At 44.9% G+C, this 23,463-nt stretch overlaps 3 protein-coding genes across 3 annotated transcripts in view; all 3 read right to left on the bottom strand.

Annotated features, from left to right (window-relative positions):
• Positions 1-7,365, bottom strand: part of LOC139665923 (homeodomain-interacting protein kinase 3-like) — a 35,142-nt gene extending 27,777 nt beyond the window's left edge. The window contains exons 1-4 of the mRNA XM_071544966.1: positions 7,029-7,365; positions 3,366-4,411; positions 2,542-2,733; positions 1,979-2,160 (exon numbers count right to left, since the gene is read on the bottom strand). Of these exons, the coding sequence (XP_071401067.1) occupies positions 1,979-2,160; positions 2,542-2,733; positions 3,366-4,409 (1,418 nt within the window). The 5' untranslated portion in view covers positions 4,410-4,411; positions 7,029-7,365. The remainder of the gene's footprint in view (positions 1-1,978; positions 2,161-2,541; positions 2,734-3,365; positions 4,412-7,028) is intronic.
• Positions 7,366-8,358: 993 nt separating this feature from the next.
• tcp11l1 (t-complex 11, testis-specific-like 1) lies at positions 8,359-15,960 on the bottom strand. The gene is made up of 10 exons (XM_071544990.1): positions 15,684-15,960; positions 15,173-15,315; positions 14,074-14,206; positions 13,814-13,934; positions 13,353-13,573; positions 12,321-12,457; positions 11,676-11,848; positions 11,370-11,551; positions 10,416-10,588; positions 8,359-10,308 (listed from the first exon to the last, which is right to left on the bottom strand). The coding sequence occupies exons 2-10, from the start codon at positions 15,312-15,314 to the stop codon at positions 10,085-10,087; spliced, it is 1,506 nt and encodes a 501-aa protein (XP_071401091.1). The 5' UTR covers position 15,315; positions 15,684-15,960; the 3' UTR covers positions 8,359-10,084.
• Positions 15,961-16,891: 931 nt separating this feature from the next.
• On the bottom strand, positions 16,892-22,760 carry LOC139665935 (DEP domain-containing protein 7-like). Its single transcript, XM_071544992.1, has 12 exons — positions 22,694-22,760; positions 22,103-22,288; positions 21,742-21,883; positions 21,450-21,545; positions 20,948-21,129; positions 20,625-20,829; positions 20,127-20,289; positions 19,638-19,821; positions 18,510-18,652; positions 18,192-18,317; positions 17,720-17,795; positions 16,892-17,103 (listed from the first exon to the last, which is right to left on the bottom strand). The coding sequence occupies exons 1-12, from the start codon at positions 22,758-22,760 to the stop codon at positions 16,892-16,894; spliced, it is 1,782 nt and encodes a 593-aa protein (XP_071401093.1).
• Between the last annotated feature and the right edge of the window lie 703 nt (positions 22,761-23,463).

Genomic DNA, 23,463 nt, shown 5'->3' with positions numbered 1-23,463 from the left:
TGCGTTGGTTGCAGACATACCCAGTATCTCAACAGCAGCTATCACTGATTGCACAATGTTTGAGGAGTTGCAATAATTTAACAGATTGGATCAACCTACTTGCTGAAACTTGCTGCAAAGACTGTCGGTGAATTAAATTTTCAACTTGCTATATGAGTCATCAAGAATTTACAGTATGTTTAGAGAGAGTGAGAGTAAAGAATTGATGTTGATTCTGTCCAAATTTCTTCTTTGTTTCATTTGCGATTCTGTTTCTTTTTTATTCACAGCAGTTCTGCTTCACAACCTAATAATGTCCTTTCACATGACACTGAAGTCTTGAATCCAGGCCCACACTACTGACTGTGGTTCATGAGCACATTCCCCTTCAGTCTAAACTACGAGCCACGCCAAGTATTGTAGACGCTGTTCCTCATATAAACATCTCAGTTCCTCTGCAGTGTTATGCAAGAGCACTTAGGGCGTGCAGTTAGGGCGTGACGCTCAGAACATGGATAACACACATGTGAATGCAAAAATGCATACATGTGTGAGGGAGGGAGGGAGGGGGACAAAGAGAGAGACAGCAGGCAAAGGAGACGGAAAAAAAAAAGGTGTAAGACAGAAACAGAGAGAGGGAGACAAAAAGAGCCTCAGCATGCCATGCAGCTCCCAGTGACAGTCTGCAGGTTATTACAGACCCCACTGTTCACATTACATAAGTACAGAAAAGCCTCAATACATAAAGCTGAGGCAAGACTGTGCTAAGCTCTGTGGGAAACACACACATACACAACTATTACCCATGGGACTAAGTCAACTAGCTGTGTTGGCATATCATTACATATCTGAATGCTATCAAGTGACATTTCTAATCTTCCTTAAAACATTCAACACATTTCTGAACATCATGTAGTCTCAGGGGTTTAAGCTTGTATCCACCCATTTGAAACAGGGCTAAGTTTTTTCTGGTGTGTGTGACTTGTGGTTTTCCTCTTGTTTCTCTCATTAGAACCCGTTTGGTTGTCAACATTATGCATTAGGCTACATTTCAGTTTCCCCTGTGGAATGTCACTAATGCGTCAGTGTTATAATGCGACTTGGTACATATGCATTCCACTTTCTCTTTGGTGGGTGGGTTCTGTGACACATGCACTCAAAATATGGTAAAGGAATCCAACTTAACCAGTGTTTCCTTTGTATTCATTTCACTACTGTAGCCCCCAGCAAGCAAACAGCCAGAAATACAACGCAAATTCATCATCTGGCCTTACTGTTCAGCCTGAGCAAAAAAGCAACAATTACAAATGTATTTACAGCTAAAATAAGAAAGATCCAAAAAAAAAAGCCATTCTGAAACTGCAACACATACTGGACTGGATCCTGAAACAGGCCAAGGAGCAAACCTGAGTCTCAGAACCAAAACTACAGGAAACACTGCTTAACCCTGGATGTCACTGCAAACAAAAACATTCAATGTTTTCTTTCACAGGGACAGCCAACTAAAATACAGCAATTTCTCATTACAATGGCAATTTTCGTCATCCTGGGTTGTGAAAAACGTCACTAAACTTTTCTCACAGCCTCTCATTTCTGCGCCAAGACAAGCCTGTCGGATGAATTGCCTGATACCAGCAACCGTTTTTTGTGAGGCGGGATTAAAAAATTACTTTGATAAGTAAAAAGGGGGACAACCCTATCAAAACGCAATGTCATTTTCAGATACTAGCTGCAAAATGTTGAGTTTTAATGGGCATGCCAGTCAACTCGGGCCACACCCACAGCAGGGTAACTCCCATGCTGCCCCTCCGAAGTGTATCACAGTAGAAAATGCCCCAAAAAAAAGCTTCATATTACCAGTTATTTATTAGAATGCTCAAATCTTGGTGGATGATAAAGATGGTACACAGGAGTGATACTATATAGACCGGTCAGATTTTGTTTGTCAATTCCTTTAAATTATCCAGAGATTAGACTGCAAGCGGGTGTCCTCACTCACCTGTAGTATCTGGACTGCAGGTAGGTGGAGCAGACGGCCTTGGAGACGTGGCTGGCTGAGCCGAAGTCGATGACCTTGACCCTGTAGGGCTGTCTGGACGGGTCCACCAGCATGATGTTCTCGGGCTTCAGGTCAGCATGGATCAAACCCAGAGACTTCAGCTTCTTCAAGGCTGTGGCCACCTGTAGAATTTCACATAAATACATACAGTTTATCAGTAAGTGTAGTATTATATATATCTGGATATTGTGGGCCTGCCGCTATGACACTTTCTAAAATGAATACAATCTTTTTGGAGCCTCTTTGCCCAATTGCTAGCTTTGTTTTGTGTTCATTTTCTTCCCAACAACTCACAACTAGAGTTGGGTTGCAAAGCTATTAAAGCAATGAATAATTGACAGTCTGCGGCACAAGCTGTTGAAAGTGACCATACAAGTCAGATGTGATTTCTTGCCTGAGGCTGACTGGCCCTAGTGAGCAGTGGACGGAACTTATTCTGTCTGGTTTGTGTCCATGAGTATGTGTGTGCATGAGTGCTTTATCTGTTCATGAGTTCACTTCACCTGCTGCAGAATAGGCCTGATGATTTTGAGCGGCAGTGGGCTGAACTTGTTCTGTTTGAGGAAGTCGTAGAGGTTTTGCTCTAGCATCTCAAACACCAGGCAGGTGTGGCTGCGGTGCTGGAAGCACTCCAGAGCCCGCACCACGTTGTGCTCGTCCGCATTCTCACCGCTCAGACGGGCCAGGATACCCACCTGGGGGGTTCGGGACCGAGGAGAGCAAGCAATACAGGGTCAACTCTGAACATCAAGTGCAATGAAAAGGACCAAAGAAAACCTTAACTGGTAAGCTTCTATGTAAACTGGGAGGAGGAAAGGAAAACAATACTGCGGTTAAGGCCTATTGACCTATGCTGGTTTATTTCCACATTAATGCTACTGAAGCAGTAAAAATACCAGCAATTACCGACTAAACTGGCGAGTGAAATAATTGTAATGAGTTAAAAATGAAAACAGAAGTTTGGTAGTTAAATGCATCACAGCCTCAAAAACATTCCCCCCAGAAAATCATGAAAATAAAAACACATGGATAAGTTTGGTAGTGAAATGGATCACAGCCTCCACAAAAAACACAGAAAATCCTAAACAAAGAATGACAATCTAGAGGACAGAAACTGATACATTTACTGTAGATTCTATGCAGACATGACACAGGCGTATTGGATGGATAAACGGGAAAAGGAGGACAAACAAAGACATGAAGACATTTCCAAATCAAATTAGAATTTCATACAGTCAGCTCCACCCAAAGACAAAACACATGTAGCATTCCTCTCCTCGTGAACTCTGCCGTCACACACAAACAAACACACAACACAGCTCCTCACCTCAATCTGTCCCTGGCGTGCATAGGATGGGTGGTTCTTCAGTATTTTGACGGCCACCACCTCGCTGGTTCCCCTCTTCCAGCACTTCACCACCTGACCGAAGGTGCCGCGGCCCAGGAACTCCAAGACCTCGTAGCTGTTCTTCATGGAGCACAGAACCTCGTGCTGAACTAACTGATAGTCGCCATCTGCCGACCCCGTTCTGGTCACCGTGGTTCCCGCCACCGCCTCGGTGCTGGCGTCGGGCCCCGTTTCGGTCCCGGCCGCCCCGGTCCCGATGCCCGCCGCCGCCTCGGTCCCCTTGTGTTGGGCGGGCGGCGCTCCTCCTCCCCCGACTCTGACAGTGTCCGCATTGTTCCTGGCGCCGGTTTGCAACATGGCCACAGGGGGAGGAAGTGGAGGTAGCGTAGACACGTCCTCCACTATCTGCATGGCTCCCACACAGCTGTTCTCCCGCAGTCGTTCTCCACCTTCACCTGTCCTCTGTTCGCATCTCGGGGCGGCGCCTGTGTCTAGGACGTTAACGTCTCCGGCTCTCTCCGGCACTCTTCTGTTTCTCTGCTCTCCCTCCTCGGCTCTGATACAGGCCCTCCTCAGCAGCCTGCAGTCCAAGCCTCCTCCTCCTCCACCGGCTGGCGTTCCACCGCTGTCCCCGCGAAGCCTCACCTCCTGTGGGCCTCGGTTCTGGCAGAGCAGCCCCTGACCCTGGATCTCAGCTGGACCTTCTAGTCTCGCCCAGCTCCGCTCTCTCTGTAACCCCGTTGTCCGCGATGCCCGCTCCTCCCCTTCTTCCCGCTGTATTCCCCTGCGCGGTCTTGTTGAATCGGCCCCGGCTGAGGATGGGATGACGTTGTTGGGATAGGCGATACCGTAGTTGACTCCGATCACGTAGGTCTTGGGTGGCGGCCGGTGCTGAAAGGCTTTGCTGGTGTTGTTGCTGCGGTGGGGCTCGCCGGTGTGTTTGCTGGTACCACTGCTAGTTCCTAAGGCACTTGTTTGAGCTGGGTGCAGGTGTAATGGGTAGACCAAGACTTGTGAGGCCATACCTACGGGAAGGAAAGAGAAAAAACAAGCTACAGCTTTTAGCAAAGCCTTTGACCTAAAAACAGGTGAGTTGCTAGGCAATATTAGCCAGATATCTGCTCTTAAAGCAGGGTGACAAGTTAATTAAAGACTTAAAGAGAGTCTGACAGTAATTTCCAACTTCAGTGACCCAATTAATGCATAGCAGCTTCTTGGTTCATCTTGGTTCATTGTTGTATCCCTACCGATGACAACACAGACTAGGCTTTTAGGCTAATTATGTACTCATACTGAAGTGGCAACAAAATGCATGACACTGAAATGTTTATGGTGCTATAGCTGGTTGGAGGCTCCAAAATAGACAGGCTGCACCAATATCCTACCTGTGTCTGAATTACAACAATGTGTACTGAAATGACCTAGACCAACTTGTAGATATGAAAACAGGATATGCTGTGGGATTTCAAATGAGATTGAAACACAGTGGTCAAAAGCAAAAGTCAAAAAGTATTTTGCTTTTGACCACTGATTAAACTTAGGGAAAGGCCGAGCGGGGGTGTTTCCCCCATCGCCATCTTTCCCCCTGAGGTGATGGTCTAAATAAAGCAGTCATAAAAGCTGTCAAAGCTAGTACACATCTGAGCCATCGTGTCAGCCTTACCAGAAAGGGGAACTGGCCTACTGTAACGGGAGAGGGGGAGGAGAGGGGGGGGGAATCCCGTTGCATCGCTGGCCTGTCCCTGCACACTACACTGGAGTGTCAGTTTCACACAAAGTAGAACTGCAAAGCAAGCAGAACCCCAGGGGGAACTGGTACAGCGGCGTGATAAGAGTTGTTCTGTAACTCGCTGACATTTTACAGACACAACACACACACACAATGACGTTTCTGCCTACCACAGAATTTCAAACTTTCCAGGATCCTAACTCAATCTTAAAGTTTGTTTTTCAGCTCCATCCCTCCCCTTGCAGCATGGCATGATACCGTGATGACAAAAAGTACCCGCCCCTTTAGAGGCCAAGCCTGTCACTTCCTGAAAATATCCAAACGGAGAGACAGACTGTGGCTGGGTTTACACTCAGGCACACAAGCACTTCCAGTTTTAGCACCACATCATACATGTTACAGTACACACAACATACCCGTCTCTCGCTTTCTCACCTACACACACACACTCACTGCTTGTCTTAAGCTTAATGTTTTGTTCCACATGAAAGACATCCTGAGAGCCAGTGGCCTTCCCAACTATTCATGCTGTCACACACAGGCTCAGACAGGCAGAGGGGTGTGTCTGAACGTCAACATGAGAAAAGCCATGCAAATACAAAACCCTTCACTACTAAGTACTGGTTATGGCTGGTGTTAAGTTTTCTTACTAGCTGTGTTTACCACATATTTTAGCAGATAAACAACTACTGTTGAGGTGACTTTTCATTCGACCAGGCAAAAACTCTGGCTGGTGAGAGAAAAAACTTGGATCCCAGTCCAATTTGGAACAGTATTACTGGCAGTGCAGAACTGAGTTGACTACTACTGTGCCAACAGAATATGAGCTTATGATTGTGCTTGTCAAAAAATACAGACAGCATGTTGGACGTTGGAAGTAGAATCCTTCCATGTAGCCAATGTTTGTTTCTAGAAAGATACTAAGATCCAGCCACTGCTAATGAAAGATCGTTGTGTTCATGGTGGAAAACGTAATTTTTCACTCACCGCCCACAGTGGCAGGTTGATTAAAAAAAACCTCCCAATAGTTGATAACTTGATAAAGTCACTGATAAAAAGTCACTGTCCACATGAGCAAAACACTACCACCATATGGCTGGGGCTGGTGCACATGTTTCAGCCCGTGAAAGTTTGCCAAGGTGTCAAACCCATCAGTCCTTGATGGACACCCAAACAGACACAGCTGTGATACCTGCTGCTCTGTCATCTTACTGCCAAAGTAGGTAGCCTGATACCCCACAGGGCAAAGAGATCCAAGCCTGAAATGAGGAGCCATGACACAGAACCATGTGTGTTTGTGGTGCGTTTCACAGTTGTAAAAGAATGCCAGCTGTACATGCAGTTTGTCACTGATCAATCTAGGAGACAGTCAACATATGGGTAGGGTGGGGTGAGTGTGTGCGTGTGTGTGTGTGTTTGGGGGAAGGGCAATAACAGCCAAGACACCTGTTGAAACTTCTGTTGTAAGTAACTGGTAGCTAACTAATAGCTGTGTTTAAGTGTGTGGGAGAGGTGCAACTTAGCTAAATAAACTCAGCTTTAATGTCTAAGTTAGCAACATCTATGAGGCAAGTGTTGTGTTGCATAATGCTGTTAGCTTATAAGCTATTTCCATTCCTTGCCACGGTAACTTCTCGCAACAGGCATATCAAACATCAAAACACAAACAACTGCACGCTCTTTTATTCTAGTATGCTCTTGTATACTAATATATTTGTGGTTTATACGAACTGATTAGCCTGCAGCTAAAGCGTAGCTTGTGTGGCAGGGGGAACAACCTGAAGTTGGCTAGCTTAGCAAACAAGCTAGCCATGAGCAGAGTCCTTTCTGCGTTAAAATAATACAAGACACAAACAAACACGTATTGCAGAAAACATGTTTGGCAATAAGTTTACTCAGCTGAGAACACCCACCTTTAGTAAGACCAGTAAGTCGTATCGTCCAAAGCGTCAGGGAACAGGCGAGCGACGAGGATCCACACCACAGTCAAATCCTGCAATGATGCTGCTGCTGCCATCTTGTTCAACGACGAGAAGAGACCAAGCGACTTTTCGCACATTTGAAGCTCCAAATAACGCAAATAACTAGCTATTACAAAGGCCAGCCATGGCCTGTGGTTTCGACAGCTGTTCCAGGTTTTACAAATAGTGTCTCTTGTCTCTACTTAGGACGAGGAATCCGTGTTTCTAAACTTTTGCATGTTAATACGCCTCGTCCCCGAGAGAGATAGCTGCTGCTGGCTAGCTGTTGCTGCCTCGATGGCTTGTTGCTTCTCCGCATGTGTGGAATGTGTGAGAGAGAGAGAGAGAGAGAGAGAGAGAGAGAGAGAGAGAGAGAGAGAGAGAGAGAGAGAGAGAGAGAGAGAGAGAGAGAGAGAGAGAGAGAGAGAGAGAGAGAGAGAGAGAGAGAGAGAGAGACATGCGTGTCAATTTTTTATTTCACTTGAAATTGTTTTTCGCTACTTTTTTTAACATAATAAGTACAGATAAAAAAAAAAATTCAAATGTAATCAATACAGACAGACTAAACAAAGCCAAACTCTCCTGTTGTGGAAGTAAATATTCATAATAGACCCTTTTGTTGGTATCACATTAGTAGGTGGCAGAGGAGCTGATTAAATGATAGATAGGGAAATATTTTATATTCCATTTCTATCATTTAATTTCTATCCTATTAGTAATTCTTTTAAAAATAGATCAACAAAGGATATTTTGTATAATTATAAAGCTGATTGTGATTTTTTTGTGATTTATCTGTGAAATTATTTGTGATTTAAAAAAACAACTATATTGTGGTATTTTTTTGTTGTATGGTTGTTTGTTTTGAGTTGTAGAGTCTGCTGTGGAGGATTTATATCCTGTACCAGAAAATTTTCAATAAATTTCAATAAAAATTATCATACACGTGCCTACCAATTATATCTGACGAATAAACGGGGTTCTGGCGCCACCTACCTTCCCATATGTGTAATGCAGGCAAGTACTTTGGAGTCAGTAGGGCTATATTTGATCTTGATGGAAATTTACCATCTGAGCATCACATGAAAGTAACAGGAATTCGCATTAAATTCATGAAGTCTATTTATGCCCTCTACCCCACTTTCCTGTGAAATCCCTTCCCTTCCCCTGTGAAAACAAATCTGGAGATAACAACCAAAGATAAAGGCCTAGGCTTCATACAGAATGAAAAAAACAAGACTTAGAGGTTAAATAGAAATAAATAGCTCTGCAGTGTGGGGAGGGAACAATGCTTTATTGGCATGTAGTTGGATGGCCATTCAAGACAAACATCAGTGTAATTGATGTGATTAGTCAAAGAATACACATTATTAATAAGGGTAGAAGAGACTTGATTCTACGTGGAGTCAGTGAATAAATGTTATAGCCACGGTAACTAGTCTGTGAGAAGCTATAAGCTGTTTAACACGGCTAATAGGCAGGAGTGTGTCAAATATATATAAACAGTGTCAAAGCCAAAAGCTAACCGTAGAAGTCTGTGTAAAAGGTACATACTCTCAAACGATCATAAACCATCATAACCATCATAAATAAGTGAAATTAATTTAAAAAACAAAGAAAGTCAATGTAAAAGCATAACAATTCAAGTTGGTCCACAACACCAGTCTGGTTTCCCTTCAGTACTCCTCAGTCCGCTCTGGTCAGTTTCCTCTCCTCTGATGTAGGCTACAGTAACTTACAAGAACGATCCAATGTGCAAATACACTGAATATGAGTCTACACACCCTTTCAAATTTCTGTTACTGCCTTGAGGCATGAAATGAAAAATACAGATTCTTGTTTCATTGTTTTTGGTGACATCTTCGCTGCTATTTTAGCCTTCATACACTGGTTGCCTGTTCATTTCAGAATTGATTTTAAGATTTTACTGATAAATTTAAAAGGCACTGTATGGTCTGACCCCCAGCTACATATCTGACCTTTTGATTCCCTATGAGGCAGTGGCAGCCTCAGACCCTCAGGCAGGCTCCTGGCCGGTCCAGAGTCCAGGCTGAACACCAAAGTCAAGTCACTTTTCTTTGAAATATCTTCTTGAAAAACACTTTTATGAACAGGCCTTTTTATAATTGCCAATTTTACAATTTCTTGTTTTCTCTTGCATTCTGTTTTACTTTCTAGCACCTGTGCTTTGTAGTTTTTTCCGACTTGATTTTTTTTTTACCTTGATTTAATTTCTTCAGTTGTACTTGGCACTTTGTTTGCAAATTGTTTTCAAAGTGCTATGCTAATAAAGCTTATTATTTTTCATTTATTTTTAATAGTAAAAAGGCTACTCATTTCTGACAACATATTAAAAATTGAAAACTAGAAGATTTCAAAGACCTTAGATAAACCCAAACAGACTCAGTAAGCAAAAGAGGCTTCTTCTAGGGTGTGCGCAATTACAAATCCAAGGCGTTTTATTTTTCCATTTTTAATACACTGTAAGAAATGACTTTTTACCTTGATTTTGCTGGTTACTGTATCCAAAATGAAAGAGAACTAAGTCTGAGTTAAAGGATTTTCATTTCAGGCCTCAAGACCATAAAAACTAGAAAATTTGAAAAGGTGTGAAGAATTTTGACATCCACCGTATTCCTTACAATTCCAGTTTAAACGACAGCATGCAGTCAGTTGTTGTCTGGTACATTATTATTATTATTTTGAGCTACACTACTGCCTAACCATTAGTAATACTGTACGTATTCAAGTAACACAAGTGAATGCGAGAGAGATGGCCGTTTTAGGGTTGCAATTCGGAGGCCTGAGAGTTTATCAAATAAGCAACGCTGTGAGTGAATGCAACTGAGATGGCAGCCAGCGTTAGGGGGTTTTGATTATGAAGTGCACGATCTGGGGAGCTGAGTTTGAACACGGGCTACAGATCAGCTTCCTCGCCCCCTTTCTCTAAACCTTAACCATTACCAGATCGCTCGTACACCGTTCTGCTCCCCGCTCCACAGTTTTAGTGTTTATGTCTCTGTGCCGGGACTCTCCCCCGCCGCCAGGACTTCCTGGAGGATCTTTTGGTAGAACGGGGAGAAGACCAGCTTGTTGAAGTTGACCAGGCGACCGAACCGGACTGCGAGCTCCCTCAGCTCCCTGCTGACCGGAGCCAGGCCCCCCGGGAGAGAAGGAGGGGTCTTATGCTGACTGGACTCCAGGGAGGCCAGGAGGTAAGTCTGGAGCCGAGACTCTGTGAGGAGAGGAGAGGAGAGGAGAGGAGAGGAGAGGAATTGATGCATTGGAAGAACGACAAAGAGCTGGAGTACTGTCTGATGTCGTTGGTGTCACTGTTATTACCCATCAGCTTGCGAACAGTGTTGTCCGGCTGGACGGCGGCGGAGATCTGTCCCTTCAGAACACTCTGTCGGTCGGTAGGGAATGGAGAGTAGCCATGCTGACTCAGACGCTGACTCAGCTCAATACACAGTCTCTCCCCGATGGTCGCCAAGGCCTCCTCTGCACTAAAAGACCTGGGGACAGGCAATAATGCATGGTTAAAGAGGAGCAGTGCAACTTTTGGCCACTAGTTTTGAAACTGGCGCTAGTGAGCACATTAGAAGAAAAGCAGTTGTGTATTAGTGTTTAGGTAAAAACACACTTAAGTATTTTTGGGTTGAAAATAAGAATGGAAACAAATTTGTCTCTTCTCAGGGAAACTTTAAAATATGCTAGAAAAATTCTAGCATGTGATTGTCTTGCACACTATGGCTTCCAGCCTATATGGGCTTATATGACAACAATAACATCTGATGAAAAAAAATCTTGAATGCGAAAAGCTCAATTTCAAAACAGCATGAATGCAGTCCAACTGTGTGCATACATAATCATTCATGGTACACATTCATAAATATGTGCATGTCTAGATATGCACTATTTGCCCAAATGAAATTCTGGTGTCAGTGTGGTCACTTCTCCGCCCACCAGAAGTGATGAATCCAAACTCCAGAGTGAAATCCAAACTGTCTCCTAACCAGCAGTGAGCAGCGCTCCGTCCAGAGAAAGCTGGACTCACCAGCGTTAGATCTTTTCCTCTCTCGTCTCTTTTGGTATCTTTGGTTTAAAGCATCACAGAGCGGCCGGGTTGGTAAACGTGCTGTGTGCAGTTTACTGACATCACATTACAGGATTTCTGGGTAGTAAAGTTCAAAACAGTTACCTCTCGCTGCCATTCGGAGCCGCCAGCGTACAAAGTTGCATAGCGTAGCTTTAAGCATGTGCGTGACCGTTTGGAACCGCAGCATTTCTACTCACGGCGTGTGCATGTCTGCGAGCATCGCGTTGATGCTGCTTTTAAGCGTATCCATCAGTCCCGGCAGGCCTGAGATGGCCTCCCCTGTGGTGGTGTAGACGATGAGCAGCACTGAGGACAGCAGGACGAGGCGCTCCGCCTCCTGCTGCATCTCCTGGAACCGAACCTGGTCCATCAACACCGTCTGGAGAGAGGAGATGAAAGGGATGCAGGTTGTAAGCAGAGGGGTGGAGAGAGGAAAGAGAAATGATGAGGGGGAAAAGAAAAGTCAAAACCCAATGATAGGCTTCAGGGTTACAGGTGTTTACCTCTGGGAAGGGGACGGAGGCGTGGTCCCACCTCAGCAGGCGTAGGTAGGCCTGATTATGGACGTTGAGGGGGAGCAGTGAAGAAGAGTCGGGTGAGGCGGCAGTAGAACCATCCGCCTCTCTTAAGCATCTCACTGTGTCCTCAAGCCACTTCTCAGTGTAGTCTAAGGCATCTGAAAACAAATGGATCATATGATTCCTTTCAGCATTACTGGATACAGCAGAGCCTTGTTTTTCCCCAATCCCTCGGGACGCCAGAGCAAAGATATGGAACATCCGTCCATGTACACGCATTCAGAAAGAGCAGTGTAAATTGTAAACAGTTTTAGCTGCTCGTGTCAAAAAGGACATTCCATCAATTATGTACAATCAACAGAAGATATTTCCGTATTGCTGCATTTTCTGCTCATTTTGCCTGCTCCGTAAAACTAGGAAGTTCAAATACACCAGATCCTACGGTGCTTCTAAAATTTCTCAGCACAGAAACAGAAAAAGCGGGAAAAGTAGTAAAAGTGGCATTAGTCCCAACAACACGCACCCGTCCGACATGCAACACTGGCTTCATGACTAATACAGTTACTCATTTAATGGATCACATTAAATTCATTTAATGGATCACATTAAATGAGTCACACGCCTCCTTACTGGGTTGTTTCTCCAGAAACTCCTGGAACTTGTTCCTCTCGTACTCAGCGGACTGCTGCAGCAGATGGGGCCTGATGCTGCTCAGGGCAAAGTTAGCCATGTCCATCTTCATCAGGTCCAGAATGGAGAATATCGCCCTTCGAGAGGGAAGGAGGGAGAAAGAGACAGAGGTAGAAACATAGAAAGAGATGTAGAGGTATAGGCAAAAAAATGAGTCAATGGGAGATTGAGAAGAGTAGAAGGAGAAGAGTAACTGACAAATCTGACAGTTGGAGGAGTGAAAAAAGATGACATAACAGATACTGCTGCCATCACTGTCATCTTGGCCCCCTATTTTCTACTGAAAATGTAATAACTTCATCATTTTATCAAGGTCATCCACTGGACTTTCATAACGTGTATTATATATATAGCTTGCTAGATTAAATGTTCTATAAAAAGTATCACAGCTATTATTTCCTCGCTGTGTTTACTATTTAGTAGCAGTTGGACCATTTTGACCATATTTTGGGCTGAGGATAGGTCACCTGACCAATTTCCTTCTCTCTGATCGATTGGTTGATGTTGAAACCCTGCCAGCAAAACTTGCTCTCCAATCAAGCTTGGCTGGATTTGAAACTGCTATATTGTTTTCAGTGAGAAAATAATTCCCAGATTTGTCCTAAAAATTTGCCTGTGTATCATCACCTCAACAGAGAGGCTCCAAAATATGACAACAATGTTGAGACTGTTCTCCCAAAATAAACTGAACCAAGGTTTTGTCTCTCTGTACCCAGTAAAGTCAGCTTACTAAGGCTGAACTTGCCCTTAGACACTGAGCTGGAGCTGGAATTCGCCCCCGAGCCGCACTAAGTTTGTGGACCTGGAAGCTAATCTCTAATCAGCTCTCTAGTACAGCCTCACCCCAGAACAAGCTTAATTCTGCAGAGTAACGGACTGAAATTAAATTACAGAATCTAAAAATAAAACAAAGGCCTGGAACATCCGGCGCTAATAATACAGCCTCTCTCTCTCTTTAGCGTCTCGGCTTACTTGAGCAGAGGCACCATTTCTGTGATCTCCCTCAGCTTGTGGATGTCCTCGTCTCTGCAGGGGGCGCACAGCGAGCCCATCATGCCCACGACGAAGCTGGCCAGCTGGCCGATGTCGAGCGCCCCGTTCTCCGCCTGCTGCTGGATCAGCGGCACGTCCAGAACCTCGTCGATGCGGGTGCGCAGGCGACCGTGGCCCGGCAGCAAGAAGGACAGCAGGGTCTGGGTGAGGAGAGAGGAGAGGATGACTGAAGGCAGGAGTGAATCTAGGGAGGCAGCAAGCGAGCAAACGGATGAGGAAGGGAGGAAAGGAAGGGAATGTACGAAGGGAGAGAGGGAGGGAGGGATGGATTTTGTATTGTGTATCCCAGCATGGTGATGCCCTGTGCCTGACCTTCTCAAAATACACACGCCTACAGGATCATATTCGACCGCAGGACTCATCAGGACTGTCTGCCTCACCTCTTTGATCTCAGCCAGCAGTTTGATGGCGTGGTCGTACGTCGGCGGATCCTCGCTCAGCTGAGTCTCCAGACAATCCCAGAATGCCTTGTGCATGATCTCCTTCACTCTGCGCTCCAAACTGCACAGGAGCACAGGAGGGACTGAGAAAGAACACACTCGAAAAGACCAGGACAGATTTGGAGGCTTTCCTTCACACTTTAAAATGAACGTATACATGTGTTCCTCCCATATCCAATCTTTAAGCGTTCAAATCTCACCTTCCCTCCGGCAGTTCTGCAGGTTTGACTTGAAAAGCCTGGTTGACCATTATCTCATGGGCCAACGCCATGTTGGTGACTCCTTTAGCCGTCTCCATCACCTCCTCCACAGAGACGAACCGGGGAGGGCTGGCTGCAAGGGAGGGAAAATCCACCTTAAATATCCATTCATTCACATTCAGTAGCCAGGCTCTAATCTTTGAGAGACAAAACCCAGGGCTGCTCCACTGACAAGGAATTGGAAATTGATTTATTTGGACGCAGAGTGCTTTCGCTTTTACTTCCAAATGCGTTTGGTTTGACTGTAGTGCAAGCAGGCACCTAGGGACTACAAAATGTATTAATGTGCATATAAAGTCACTCTGGGTACTGTCACTATAGCCACAAAGTCAGGTTTTGCATTCACTGTCAATGGGGCCATGACATGTCTAAGACTTCTTGTTTCTAGCTTTCATGTGTACAAATCAACTCAAAATTTGTGCCTTAAAGGAAAGTCTGTATTCTGATGCGCTAGGATAGTCCAATTTCTGATTGTGAACCTGAAGAAGAACCCTCTAACCCTAACCCAGAAAAAAGCCAGAAACTAAAACTCAAATTTGTGATATCATTGTAAAATCTTGGGCTGGACCAAGAGAAAGAATTGGAAAAGATTTCCCCCCATAATGGTCCATTTTCTGGTTCACAACTGAGAACACTGGTGTAGTATAAAACCAATTAGGGTATAATTATAAATAAGCATCCTATAGGTCCAAAAAGGTGTGTCCCATCCATTGTCTGTGGTACTTTATTCCTAATAACATGACAACTTTGAGTCTTAGTTCTCTTGTTTCTGGTGTCAGAGTTGTTTATGTTCATGTGTCCTAGCCCAGTGGAATGACACATGAACTGAGCGCTCTTTCCCTTTAAGTGTTTCAGCCACAACTCAGATGAAAAAGGTGTAGGATTAGACACACATCGCCAGTGTCTTTCATGAACTGGCAGTGAACCAAAAAAAAGTGACAAGAGAAAAGATGCATCCGCACACAGTGTACAGACTAAGACAGTAAACCGTTCAGCTCTAACAGGGCTTCATCTGGCTGGGAGTCGGCCTGTCACTCACCCTGTGGAGTGTCCCCTCGGTGCGGGCTGGGGGTGTTCGCCCGGACCCTCTTCCTCACCGTCTGATCAGAGGCGTCCTGCGTCCTCTCCTCCTTCGCCTCCTTGTCTCCTCCACTCCCAGGCTGGTCCGCGTCCTTCGGCATGCTGGGAAGGAAGGAGGAGGATGGTTGTTAAAAGGTGAAACCTGAAATCTAACTTGAAGACCAATGCCTGATGATGATATGTGGCTGTTCTGTCAACGATTTTCTGTCAGGACGTGCTAGTCTGTTACACCAAGAACTGGTGTTTTTAATGCCATGGGGTTACATGTTACAGTGTGAACAGGAGCAGGAGATGCAGGTTTGTTTTTGTGATCTAATCCACAATCCATAGATGATGACATCATCTTAACAACTAAAGGAAGAGGAGTCGGTGTGTGACTGCGATGCTCAGACTGAGGTGGTGACCAAGACAGAGGTAAACAGGAAAAAGCTTCATAGCACATTAGCCTTATTTTCGGTAACGTTACTAACCTTGTTGTCGTCACCGTCGATGAAGAAGATAGCTTGATTCTCGAGCTCAACTTGCCAGGCTTTATTCAGCGTGAACACGATTCTCTACCAACAATAACAAAGCCGTATGACACAGCTATTTCCTTCATAACCCAGCCATACCCGAGTTAGCACTGTCAGGGATTTATTCACGACTTCGCCACTGCCAAACTCCGTCTAGAAAAGAGGGAAAACTTAATTGAATCCTGTAAATCTCGATATTATTTACGTCGCAGCTCTCTCCGGACGGGTTAACGGTTCGGTTCGCGGCGACTCTTCCGGGATTGGGTGGGGCTAAGGTGACGTAAGAGCCGAGCCCCCCCTTATATGGAGGCTTTTTTCAGTAAAGTGTAATTGTTAAATGATAAATGGTTTGTTTGTTTTTTTATTGTAGCACTAGGAAAGACCGTTCCAAAATAAAATTTCAAAATGAAAAATTGAAATATTAAAGAAATATCCCGTGTGCTGCAGTAAAAAAAAACAAAGCATTTATCATTTCACAATTACATTTTAATGTAGAATGAAAAAATCCTTCATGCTTTCACCCACATCATTGTAAGTAATTTGTGAGAAACCTTGTTCTGGACAGCTGAGTCTAGGCACAATTACTGTATGTATAGACGTATCACATGACGCACCAGAGGGCAACCTGAGTGTTCATTCTGAGCAATCAATGAGGGTCAATCCAACATGTGACAAACAATGTAAAATTAGCAAAAAAAAACCAAAACATCTTTTTGTTGTGGCACATAATCATGAAAGAAGTAGATTTCTTTCTTGATCTCAGCTTTCTCTTTTTTTTCATGAAGCTTTTTACCCTCAAATATTGGTGTGCATTTAATCTTTTCAGTGTATTTGACCTTTGCACCCAAATAATCTGTTGAAGGTTGAGTTTGGGAATATAGTAGCTGTTCTTTTATTAACCTTTGCAAAGTTCAACAGAAACAGTCATGATGATATTAGTTTATTTAGATTTCACTTATTAATAAAGCAAATATACACATACAAGTGCAAACACATTTACAACACCCACTTTGGTTTAATATCAGTCACAAAAATTAGTTCTAAGTGGCTTGTGCCAAACTGATCAACTATCTACCAAAGATGTAAAAGGAAAAACAAAAACAAAGTGTTATAACACGCCTCTGCCTAGTGGTAAAACAGTGTGTGTAGCTATAGAACACGCACATCTATAGCACACTAACGGCAGAGTCACCGAAATACTGATTAAATATCTCTGGGTGGGCTTGGTAAAACTGTCCCAGTCGGCGCTTCCTTTCCTTGGCTGAGATCTTGGGGTCCAGGTGGATGTTCCTCAGCAGAGCCCGCAGCTCCTGGTTGGTAGTCTTCTTGGTGGAGCCAGCACAGGTCCTGCTGGAGACCTGCTGACAGAACGTAGAGCCTGGGGGAGAGAGAGGAGAAAACAGCTAAACATTCGTATAAACAGGAATGGAACTCAGGAGGAATATGGGGAACCATGGATATGGGATTAGAAGAGAATGTTAGAAAATGCCTGGATCCAAACTGCTTATTTCCCAGCCATATACTAAAATAATAATTTAATGGCTATATAATGGGTGCTGCACAGTTTTAGAGCTTAACTACAGAGTGAAGATGATCAACATTGGACGAATGGAAAGGGCAGTAAAGCCAGACAAACTCCTAACAGGACAAGACCTCAATATGCTCTTGAAGAAGGAAGAAGAACTTTTGTATAACTGAGCCAAAATGGAGCAAAAACCTCCAGGTGCTGTAAGGCATCACAGTTAGTGTGGCTTGGAACTTATTTTTAATAACGGAAAAAGGAAGTTTTTCAGATGGATACCATATTTATCCTGAGTGGAAGCTGCAGCTGTACAGCCACAGCCCCCCAATGGATTCTGATTTTTAAATGGCCTTTTATTAAAAAAGAAACAACATTTTGCCTGTCCGTTTATCGGTTTAGTCCGGTGTTACGTTTTGGAGATTGTTGTTGGTGCACTAGACACAGGATCAGCATTCATAAAGCCAACATTTACCTGTTACATCCGGCTGCTTCCCTCGGACGATGCTGGCCAGCTTGTCACTCACCACTTTGTGAAGAGCCCCTGGTATCTGGAGCAAAGATAATACAATTCGGTCAACAAATGACTTAATCGCAGAACATGCTGGATGACTGACTTAGATTAGATCTGACCTGACTTGGATAAAATGTCTAATCCTTTCAATGCAGCTTCTCATTTATCCTTTGCATTGAAACCTCCTTAACCCCTCACGCAAATGTCTATGACGGCATTTCTTAAACCATGTTTTGTAACCCAGTTTGGGTTGCAGGCCCGACCTGGAAAAACGCTACAGTAAAATAATGTTGACAGTATTTCATGTAATAGTCTAAACATCAATAGAACTAACAAGTGAATTTGGTGTTTTTCTCACTTTGTCTATGAGGAAAGTCAAGGTAAAGATCGTAGGAGAGGGAAGGTGTTAAATATTCTGGCAGCATTCCCCTACCTTGAAGACCTCCTGTATGTTGCTGAGCATGAAGACCACCATCAGGTCCTCCGTCTCCCTGGACAGAGCCCTGCTGTGGAGGATCGCCCTGGAGAAAGACCTCTTCACTGCCAGTCTGTTCTCCATCTACGAGTTCAACATTGCGTCTTTAACTCAAGAAAAGCACAGTACAGCAAAGAAAGACCTCAAATATGTGGTTCTGCTTTGGAGGCCAACTTCGTTTTTGCCGTCAATCACCTCTTGATCACCCTCACTGTCTGGAAATTCCTTCTTTAGACACTTCTAAGGTGTGTGTCTGCTTATGTGTGTGTGTCTCACCTCTTTGTCCAGTTTGATCCCTTGAGGGTCTGCAGCCAAAGCCATGAAAGTCAGCAGCCTGCGCAGCTCCTCTCTGCAGCTAGGGGGCAGCAGCTTCAGACACAGCTGCAGAGCCTCCAGAGCCTTGTCCGGTTTGGCGTTCACTGGGAAGCCGAGGAAGAGGGGAGAGGGAGGGAAACAAGGGAAGTATGGGAGGGTAGAAGGAGGGATGTTTGAGCATTGTATGAAGTGCTCCATGCCGTGACAGTGAGGTTATTAACCTGTGATTTATTCACAGTCTGTTAGGAGCTGGAGGTTGGGTAGCCTAGAGGTTAGAGAAGCTTGTGACGTAACCTCGCTGGATTGAAATCACTGGACTGTGGGTGGGGAAAGTGAAACAGTAGAAGACTGTGGTTGTACTGGGCAGCTCCCAGTGTGAATGTGTGTAACTGTATGAACTAGAAGGGCACTCGGAGAGCGCAGACCTCTGCCAAGGTTCGTGCTATTATTGCTTGTTCATGAGTCGGATCCGGATCCGCTCCACAATTTAATGGGTTCTTCCTTGGCCCATGCTACACCCTTCCACGAAGTTTCATGAAAATCGGGCCAGTAGTTTTTCCATAATCCTGCTAACAGACAAACAAACGGCACCAAAAACATAACCTCCTTGGCGGAGGTAATGAAGCAGAGAGTTGCTGGACTGGAAAAACAATGTGTGTACTCAGTTGTTGTTTCCTGGATATGCAAAAGGCTGCGGTTAGTTAGGAGTGAGAACATTTTCCAAACCAAGTACAGGGATTGACCCCAAAGCACAAGGTTTTATGGGTATAAAGAGACGGATGTTGACAAGTGATAACCAGCAGTTCCTTGCATAACAAAATGAACTGAGGGCAAACCACAGTCTGGACTGATGCTATTTCTTCATGTGTTTTTAACTTTTAAAATCTCTAACCTGGCAGGATGACAGGTTACCAAAACTGTCCAATAAACAAGCTACTTGTGAGTCCATGGGACTTTTGTTTACAAGCCCTGGTTCACTTGTAATTGGGCAGTGTGAACCTAATCGAACTACATGCAAAAATGCAACAAAGTAAACTTTTCTACTATGGTCCGAACCAAAGAAAACCGAGCCGCAGTGTCGGGTCTCACCCAGCAGGTCAGTGATGGCTGTGTAGACGTCAGTCATGTGTTGGGGCAGCAGCGGAGGTCTGTCCGACTGGCTGTAGTGTTTCTGCAGGGTCCCGTACAGCAGCAGCTGACACTGAGCCAACCCACTTGGGGAGAGTCTGGACTGGTCATCACCAGCGTGGCCCGGGGTGGACACAGGCCTCAGCTGCCGCACTGGATCCAGAGATACAGAAATTAATATTGCGTATGTAACTGATAAACACTGGCCAATTGCATGCACATAACCTCAGCCTGACCCCTAAACCCTAAAGCTGAATGCACTTTATCAAGCTGATCCAAAACTTGAAAATAGAGCCATCTAGTGGCAAAAAGGGGGTATTTCAATTGCTTGCATGCATACTGTATATTAGAAGGGCTGATGGCAGCTCAAAGTTCAAGCAGGGAGTGGCACTGGCCTTCAGAGTTACCGGACACCTGCTCTGAAAGACTGACCCGTCTATTCTGATATACTTGTCTCTTGCCTCCATCTTGGACACTGCTCCCAGCCGTCACACAGTCGCAGCCATCCTGATCTTGAGGGAAACAGCGGGGCAGCTCCCTGCTCAGCTCCACCACCGGCTGGTCAGGGAGGAAGTCCAGGCAGTCCAGAGCCGCGCGGAGCCACTCGTCTTCCCTGAGGCATGAGGAGGAAAGCGAGGCTTAATATGACAATTACCATGAAATTAAGTAGCACTATATTGCTGTCAAATCAGCCATGAAGACACTCTCCAGTGCTCTTGCTTTTATTTGGGACAAAATGACATTTTTTTACAGTAGAATCTTCTGGGGAAATCCCAAGAATCCCTCACCAGTTGACTGACATGTGATGCTTCAATAGCAACAGAATGGGGAGTTGTGAACAAACCGATGTCTAAGTATCAATGTGTGCGTACGTATCTGGGGTAAAATAAGATGATCTCAACAGTCAAAACAAAAGACCAACTACAATGCCCATAATGCCAAGCGTACTGAGAGTCCCTGAAGGCCTGGAGGATCTGCCTGTCCAGGTGGTTGCTGCTGTAGATCAGGTCTGGGTTGCTGTGAGCCAGCGGGCGCGGCGGAGGACAGGGAGAGGACGGGGTCTGGCCGCACTGGAGCACTCCGTCCAGCAGGGGGAGCTCCACCAGCTTCAGCAGCCTGAGCAGCGTCTGCTCCTGCCACACTTCATCTACCACTGGGTGGGTATTAGAATAAGAGAGAGAGAGTGAAAGAAGGAAAAAAAAAAAACTAAATTTAAGAGGTAAGGAATACTTGGCTGAGGTCAAAACATGATGATGGCACAGCTGGCTTACATGACTGTGGTAACAGAGAATCTGTCTGTAACCTGCTGGGACTCAGACTCAGATTCTCCACATGGGCCTCCAACGACTGCTTGGCATTGACAGGAGACTCCAGCTGGTTGGCTGTCAGGGTGGATCTGACAGGGGTGCACATCTGAACATGTGACCCACTGGGGAATGCCTGCTCTTCCTGCCTAAATCACACAAAAAAAAAGACAATTGAAAGCTCATACTGGTTACTTGTCAAAAGCATTTTGAGTATACTAGCTCAGAATATTATGTTTCATACCATTCAGGAAGAATTATGTGACACCATACTTGACCACAATTGTGGATGATGCATGATAGATTGAGTGATTTTTTTCCCTGGCATTCAACCTTTGTCCGACTCTTTATGGATCATGTCAAACAGCCAATATTATGTCCCGACTGTTTGTGAAGCTACACAGAGATATGCATGCTGAGGTCGACAGATGCCGCAGCGTGAGCCATCACTTGAATTTAGGCTCCATACCTGTCTGAAGGAGCAGTGCAGAAGAGTTTCTGGATCCCATGGGTGAGCACACCTCTCTCCAGCTCATCAATTGAAGGAGTGTGGGTGCTTAGGAACCTGTTCAACATTTACAAGGCAGACAATAGGCTTCATAGCCATGTAACTGTGGCTATTAGTAATGTTCTTGGACAGTTGAACTTACAGCCCATTTTGATGTCTGAAGAAAACAAATGTCTTCATCATGAGAGTGATATAATGAAGGAACACCAAAAAAACTTTTTGAAAAGTGTGTGTATGTGTGTGTGTGTTTAACCTGTAGAGAGCACTCTTGCTGTCCTGAAACACATCCTGTCTCTTGTCTTTCCCAAACACTTTGGTCCCCACTGCCTCAAACACCTTGCAGTCCAACAGGGCCTGGCACACACACACCACTTTGTCCCGCGACACGTTGGCACCTTTAGTTTCAATCAAAAAGTCTCAAATTATAAACAGCCTGTTGGCATCAAATGTCAATCTAACATCTATTCCTGCTCAAGAAAAGATGATTAAGTCACGTCAGTCTGTCAGATGTAGAATGACAATCAACCCAATGAATGCACTAGACATGTAGAAACCTAATGATACAGAATGCTACACATACACAACCCCAGGACCCACCACACACACACACACACCTTCAAAGCCCTTGACATGGGTAATGTGGTCCGCCACCACATCCACAGCCTCCGAGCCGAGGAAGCAGTCTCCGTGGGACTTGAGGTGGACCCGTCGACGCTTCACCTTCACCGAGGACCTGAGGCGGGAGATGAGGCCGCTCCACAAGGACGAAGACTGGGCTGGCTTACTGGACACTCCATGAGCTGGAAGAGATTAGTACGGCAGGGGGTGGAGAAAGTAGAGTAGGGACCAAATGAGAGGAAAGAAATCAAAGAAGACATTTGAGAGAAGGGGGTAGGAGGGAGAGGGTGAAGAAGAGGAAAGGAGGAAGAAGTAAGGTCAAGGGATGAGGGAAGAAGGGGCAGATTGAGGAAAATGGGACAAAATGTTTGAGCAGCAGCAGGGAAGGGAAAGATTGTGAATAAATAGTGAGGGAGAGATGTTCACTCCCTGCTGAAAACAGTGGGAAAACTTGGAAACCAGAACGAAATATACCTTAGCGTTTTATTTGCGACTATTTCTCAGCAGAAAAGAAAACAATATGATCACATGGCCTACGTGAGCTGCAGCAAACACAGCACATCGTTGCTGAAGTGTGTGTGAATTACCTTGAGGACGCACACACAACTTCTCTGCAAGGTTCAACGCAGCGGCTCTCTCCTTGACTGAAGCCATCTTTGTGAAAAAAGCAATCTTGTTCTTCTTTAGTGTTTATCCGCGGCTGGCGGGCGGCCCACAGGAGTAAGCAATCAGTGGGAGCCACACCTTTTTATACTTGCAGGTAGAGCAGAGCAAAGGTGTTTTCGGTGTGGATGTGCAACTTTAAAATGTAACCGCTAGATGGCGTCAAGCGGCAAGCAACACTGAGCTCATCTTGTCTGACACAATTTAGTTCAGCTTCTGCGTTGCCAGACATTTGTTTATACTGTGGTTGACTAGTCTACATACTCAATTTTGGTATTATTTCCGACCAAAAACACTAAAATGCACAGTATGTCGTATTTACTTCTTAACTACTAAGAGCTCATGAGGAGCACTTGAAGGCATCAGTTTTACCCCTGTGTGGTGTCTCGTCTGTGCAGGTGCGCGCGTGTGTGGTTGTGTTTGGGAATGGTTGGGCCGGTGTGCACGCGTACGTGCGTGTTCTGGGGAGGCTTGATGTGATGTAACTTATGTGTATATTTACTCTTTGTGATATGGGCGATTCTCTTATTTATATAGCGGGTTTAAACTGCTTTTGTATGTATTTTACCTTTGTTATTTTGAAAATTTGACTTGCATTTTTCCTCCCGCTGGGCTGCTGGTGAGCATCTTGAATTTCACAGTATTGGTATTAGCGTTATGTTAGCTAGCCAAAGAATATCAACCATTTTGACCA

Source organism: Centroberyx affinis, unplaced genomic scaffold (assembly GCF_046629955.1).
Source record: "Centroberyx affinis isolate AG114_WGS23_722 - 3 ecotype Tasmania unplaced genomic scaffold, CSIRO-AGI_Caff_v1 ptg004742l_1, whole genome shotgun sequence".
Taxonomy (NCBI): Eukaryota; Metazoa; Chordata; class Actinopteri; order Beryciformes; family Berycidae; genus Centroberyx; species Centroberyx affinis.
Note: the sequence above shows the minus strand (reverse complement) of the source record. Positions and strands in the feature narration are given on the sequence as shown.